The following is a 6562-nucleotide window of genomic DNA, read 5'->3' as shown; positions in this document are numbered from 1 at the left end:
CTTCTCTTTTACTGCACAAGCTTTGATGTACAGCACTTTATTTTCCATTTCAACGTCCAGAAAGGAGCGAGTCACTCAGACCCGGAGGTCACGACCTTGTTGACCTGTGTCTGTCAGGTTGAACCACACAGAGAAGAAACACAGGGAGGGACTCGCTCCTTCTTCCCCTTTAAAGTGTTTTCCATAATAAAAAAAGTTATTTTTGAATATATATCTTTGTATTTCATTCATTCAGGACTTATGTACCGTATTTACACAGAGGTTAAAATAAAGACATTTTCAAACCATGGTGGTGAGGACACTTGCTTTGAACAGGAAGGCATTTAAAAGTCAAACAGCCGTGTGTGTGTGTATACTCGTGAGGCTGCGACAGTGTCTCTTGCTTCCAGAACCGGTTTCTGTTCGCTCCCTGTCCGACCAGAGGAGGATTCTCAAAGAAGGTCACTGGGTGAGAGGCCTCAAGGTGTCTGAGTGTCCGTCTGTCTACAGGTCCGCGGTGATGACCGTGTCGTACATCATCACGTCGTTATCCGCAGAGAGCAGCGCCGACGTGTGTGACCCGTGCTCCAGGTGTCCCATCCCCTTCTGGGTAAGATGTCCGTACACCTGGGCCACCCCCCCGCCGCTGCCCGGCATGATGCAGTGGGAGAGCAGCGGGGCGTGGGCGTCGTGGTTGGAGCCCGTGGTGGAGGGCACGCCGCTCACGTGACCCGTGCTGGTGGAGCCGCTGGCGCTGCTGGGCGAGCGGCTTTTGGGAGGTGGCAGGTGGTGCTGGATGACCCTGGTGGGCGGAGCAGGGGGGGCGTAGTGGGCAGGGAAAGCGGCGTACCCAGTGGGGATGGGGTATCCGTTGACGGGGATGAAGCGCTGGTGAGTCGTGGGCACGGCCATGGGAGCCCAGCCTGGCATCTGGGCCATCTGGGCCGGCGTGGGCATGGCCTGGGCCGGGTACAGGTACCCAGCGGCGGCGGCGGCGGCGGCAGCAGCGGCGTAGCGGGGGTTGCTGAGGTTGCTGACCGGGCTGGCGCTGAGCGAGGTGGTCTGGGTGGTGGCGTTGCCTCCGCCACCAGAGGGCGTGCTGGAGCTGGCGTGGGAGGACAGCCCCTCCCAGGCTCGCAGCCGGGCGTGGATGTCCTTGAACTTGGTTCTCCGTCCTGGTCCCTCCTGCCAACACTCAGTCATCAGACCATAGAACCTGGGGGACAAGAGATTTAGATTATTAAAAGTAAAATATGGCAATTTCCTCAAATTAATTTAATAAACTACTTTTGATTAAAAACAAAACAAATGCCTTTATTATTAATATTATTATTATTATTATGGTCTTGTTGTATTAAAGCTTTAAAAGGAAATTTGCCTTGTTCCCTTCAGGAAGTGTATTTGAAACATAATAATTAAATATTCCGAATATTGTGAATGAATGAACGGTATAAATACGTATAAATACAATCAGCTGCGGAGGCTGTCCCTTATATGTGGCTTAGCACAAATTAACTTTAGAATGGAGCAACATGTGATCTGATCTAAGGTGACTGTGCATTCTTCCATCACATGCACAGATAACTCCCAGCATCCTTCACTCTACAGCAGGGCTGTTGAGGCCTGCTGTAGTGTGCAGGACTAGTCAGGTAAGTTTCGATGATATCACTGGGGAAAATATATTAGCATGCTGATTGAGGATTGTTCATCTGTTCATCTAGCCTATTTCCATTCATTTATCCATCAATTGTAAAATATGTTTACATATGATTCCAATTGTTTGGCTAACTATTTATATCTCTGGCATTGCATTAGTGTTTTTTTACAAACTTTTCTCTCATCTTATTCTACAGAACAATGCCACGTGCACTATCTCATGTGTGGAGACATTTCACCCCATCCAATGTAGAAGGAAAGGCTGTGTACATTTGCAAATACTGTGAACCTATGTTAAGAATGACACAAAGACGCAGAAGCATATAGTCAAGTGCCCAAAGTTTCCTCAGGGCTCAAATCAGCCTATGACAAAACAAAATGTTCATATTTATGTCTGTATATGACAAGGTAAATACAGTTAGTATAAATTACCCACAACATTTCCAGTTTATTCCCGTTAATTCCCGTTAATTGCCGTTAATTCCCATGGAAAGTTTCCAACTTTGAATATTCCCGGAATTTTGCAACCCTAATCTGATCTCAGGAGGATGGATTTGGGTTCATTCACACCAGTACTGAGAACTGACCCCTTCTGACCCCATCACTTAGGATAGATGTTAATATCAGGTCTGAACCAGGTCTGAGAAAAAGCCTCCTCACACATGAAACGGAAAGACGGAGAGCAAGTTTGCTTCCTTTTCCAAACACATGTGATATTGTTGCTGCAGATCAACCTCTATGAGCTGTGAGATTACCTGGGGGGGCAGTCCTCCGGGCAGGGCAGCAGCTGCCTCTTCCTCACCATCTCCATCACTTCCTGGTTGGAGAAGCCGTAGTAGGGCTGCAGGCCGTAGCTGAAGATCTCCCACAGCACCACTCCGAACGCCCAGATGTCCGAGTCGGAGGTGTACTTGCCGTAGGTGATGGCCTCGGGCGACATCCAGCGGATGGGCAGCAGCGTCTTGGGCTGGACGCAGAAGTAGTCCGACGAGTAGATCTCTTTGGACAGACCCAGGTCGGAGATCTTGATGTGAAGCTGTTCGCCCACGAGAACGTTCCGGGCCGCGAGGTCTTTGTGGATGTAGAAGTGACTGGCCAGGTATTCCATCCCAGCAGCCACCTGGATCAGGGTGGTAAGAAAGATACAATCATTTAAGGATTTGTTAGATGTTAGATGTAGCTCCATGCACGTACTTTACCACTACATATTCTTATATATTTATATATGTATATATTGTCGTTGTTTTATATATATATATATATATATAAGGGCTGGGCAAGTTAACTCGTTTTAATCGAGTTAACTCAAGTGATGAGTTAACTCGATTGTTTATCCGCCAATTATTTTCTTTTTTCCTGTTCTGCAGCAGTCAGCAACAGACTTTCACAAAATAAAAGCCTGATTTTCACAATAAAACAATAAATAATCAAACCTGAGTTAATGCAAGATAAAATAATTAATCGAGTTAACTCATCACTTGAGTTAACTCGATTGAAACGAGTTAACTTGCCCAGCCCGAATATATATATATATATATATATTATTGTACTTTCCACTCCAGCAGCACAAGAACACTTCCCTACTGGACACTGACACAATCACATCATTGCATTCCATTCCTGTATCTGTAAATATGTTCTCCGTATGTGATTTATGTATGTATGTCAGTGAGGTGTTTAAGTGTATAAGCTACTGGTTATTCTAAATTTCTCTCGGGATTAATAAAGTATCCATCCATCTATCTATCTATCTATCTTACTATGCACTGAACAGACCTACAAGCTCTTCTCGTATGATCGTTGTACCTGTATGGACATATGCAGGAAGTCTCCGTGATCCAGGCTGGACTTCACCGTGCCGTCCTCGTCGCTGCTGCAGCCGACGTCCGAGTGCGGCGAGCGCATGATGAGGAACTCGTGGAGGTCGCCCTGGGGCAGGAACTCAAACAGCATGCAGACGGGCTGCTCCTGGGTCACCACGCCCAGCAGGCACACCACGTTCGGGTGCTGCAGGTCGGTCAGCACGGCCGCCTCCTGTGAGAAGAAAAGAAAGACACCGAAAGAAAGATTAGTCGGGAAAGAAAGTGCGATGCCAGCTGCACACAGGGATGATTATCTGCCTGATTTGCTTTATCAATTTGAAGCATGTGCGATATTTATGATTCTACTCGTGTAGTATGAAAGGAGCAGCGATTGGGCAAGTGAGCAGAAACCTGCAATAGCCAATGAGAGCAAGCTGAAGAGGAAGTGTCACCGGTCCTGTGTCTCAAGTTCATTATCTATTATGTGTATTTTCACAATTAAGTTTCTAGGTACATCTTTCGTTCTGTCTGTGACACTTGTGCAGCAGACTCAAAACTTTATGTTTAACATTTTTTATTGGTTTTCTTTGGGTACTCAGTACAATTATACAATTATAAACACAAATCTGATGGATATACCCCTACCCACAATACTACCCACCCACCCCTGGCCAGCCTACCCCATGCAGCAGAAGTACATAGAATATAAAATGTCCAGACTCAAGACTTTAAGGTGATGCTCAATCAGAATGCATTTTGGGGGTTTGAAGTATTGAAAGTTGGCCGTGAAACTTTAGTTTTTTGATTTATTATGATAAATCAATGATATCATATCCAATACACTTTTTCTGGCCACTTTTCAACACTACTTCACACTTTTAAAAACTCAGATTTTGGGTGTAGTGTGACTTTAAACGCTCTCTGCAGCTTCGCTCTCCTGCAAATGGAAAAGTGAGGATTATATTTTACACAAGTCATTTATTTCAAATCCTCCTGAACATCTGTATATTTATCTGGACCGGCCTGTCTGGAGCTACAGTTTATTTTTGGAGCTATTTCAAGCAGAAATCATCCGGCGTCGAGTGATTTCCAGCCGCACGGTCTCCCAGCGGCCGCCACGTTTACCTTCTGAGGAAATATAACAAGTCGGGCTGCAAGTATTGTGGGAGGATTGATACTTCCAAAGGGAAAAAAGTCCTTTACAGCTGCAGTAGTTTAGTGTCATATTTTATTTAAACCGCTTTAAACACATTTACCAGTTAGAAGCTATTTAGAGCAGCTGCATATGTTATTATTTTCCTCCCTTTTAAGACACAAAATGCAAACCGACCCCTCTACACTGCCAGTATTTCTTTAAATGATGCAGGATTGGAGGCAGTAAAACCTGAGTGAAGGGGATTCATCCTGTACCTGCTGGAATTCGCCCCAGTGCTGCGTACTGGACAGATCCTTCAGGGTCTTAATGGCCACGAGCTGGGCCTGGTCCATGCCGGGCAGATACAGATGACCCTTGTAGATCTTCCCCAAGGTGCACTCGCCGAGCTCTTCCATGAAGCGCACAGCCGACAGGGGAAGCTCCTTGGATTTACTCTGCAGAAGGAAGAGGAAAAGAGGGAACAGAAAAAGGGAGGAATGAGATCAGCGGTAGAAACATTACAACATTACAGTAAATCATCCCGTTATTGAAAAATTGAAGTTAACATCGCTGCTTCCCAATTCCATGCAGGCAAACTGCCAGATATGACACCAAATATGTGTTTTGTGTGCATGTAAAATAATAAAAGTATAATCTGGGGAGTTGATGCAGTAACTGTCATAATCAGACGGTGACGTCAGCGCCCTAATGACTCCCGAAGCTTTGGAAAGCAATGTGGGAAAAATCGAGAAATCTGTCCGCCTCAACGTGTGATTTATCTGACATGTTAGCAGCGTTTAGGACAAAGCAATTAGTTCTATTTTCCAGTAAAACTTTAGAATCTGCAGCAGGAATAACAGAGCGAGCCGGAGCTTCCTCTGTGAGGAGGGACGCCACCGGCTTCTTTCAGTCTGAGGAGAACTGGAGGCTTATTTGTTCAGCTAAATCCAACGAGGCTAAGCTGAACCGTGGAGCTTTAACGGTGTTTCAGTGGGAAAACATCACGCCAACAAGGAGGATTCACATTGTGAGAGAAGGATCACGGGAGGGAGAAGGGAAAAAGACAACGAGTCTGAGTGGAAAAGGTCAATCTGGTGATGGTCTATATCTCCTCATGTCTACACAACTCTAAAAACTGTTTTATCAAAAACTCTGTCACACTGAGTTAATTTATATAATGAATAGGAGGAGAAATCAAGTGTTCAGTTGTTTCAAAACTTTTGGGGGTTGATGTTGATGCTGATATTAGAGGGTCAAATATTTCCAATACAATATATTAGCTGATATATATAGTAGAAAAAGTTGGTATCAAACCTTTATTATGAAAAAAAATATTGGAAGCTTGATATATATAAAAGCTAAAAACAAATATAAACAAATATATAGTACTGGTAGTTGGTTTGAGATCTATAAAGTGCATTCATCCATTTATTAATCTATCCTGAAACAAGTAATAAATATACTTTAGTTAATAAATACAGATCTTTTCTGTATTGTTTATTCTGTAAATTGAAGGTTTTCATACAGGTTCATATCTGGAAACATAAATGCTGTGACCCGTATGTCTGGTTCACATCATATTATGTTATTATCATACCAATATTTGTTAATCCTCAGTGAGTCCAGCTAAACTCTCATATTTTTGAACTGTGCAGGTGAAACAGAAGGAGTCGGAATTTCTGTGTGAGTGTGCGTGTGTGTGTGAATGTGTGTGTGTCTAGTGTGTGTGTGTGTCTTGTGTGTGTGTGTGTGTGTGTGTGTGTGTGTGTGTGTCGCTGCACTTGGGAGAAGATAAAAGGTGAGGAGAGGTTGGCAGAGATTTTCAGATTCCAGGAACTCAAGAAATTCCTCGGTGAGCAGGAGACACAGACACACACACACACTGAGGGGGGGCGATGAGTGTGTGTGTGTATGAAAGAGTGTGGGGGCCTGCTGCTGTTATGAGAGACGCAGATGTTTTTAGTTACAGGCTTGTTTCACCCCTTTTTTC

General features: G+C 44.5%; 1 protein-coding gene across 1 annotated transcript in view; it reads right to left on the bottom strand.

Moving 5' to 3' along the window:
- Positions 1 to 483: 483 nt before the first annotated feature.
- Positions 484 to 6562, bottom strand: part of ror1 (receptor tyrosine kinase-like orphan receptor 1) — a 122586-nt gene continuing 116507 nt past the window's right edge. The window contains exons 9-12 of the mRNA XM_061078648.1: positions 4848 to 5027; positions 3442 to 3669; positions 2391 to 2755; positions 484 to 1195 (exon numbers count right to left, since the gene is read on the bottom strand). Of these exons, the coding sequence (XP_060934631.1) occupies positions 484 to 1195; positions 2391 to 2755; positions 3442 to 3669; positions 4848 to 5027 (1485 nt within the window). The remainder of the gene's footprint in view (positions 1196 to 2390; positions 2756 to 3441; positions 3670 to 4847; positions 5028 to 6562) is intronic.

Source organism: Limanda limanda, chromosome 9 (genome assembly GCF_963576545.1).
Source record: "Limanda limanda chromosome 9, fLimLim1.1, whole genome shotgun sequence".
In the NCBI taxonomy this organism is placed as follows: Eukaryota; Metazoa; Chordata; class Actinopteri; order Pleuronectiformes; family Pleuronectidae; genus Limanda; species Limanda limanda.
Note: the sequence above shows the minus strand (reverse complement) of the source record. Positions and strands in the feature narration are given on the sequence as shown.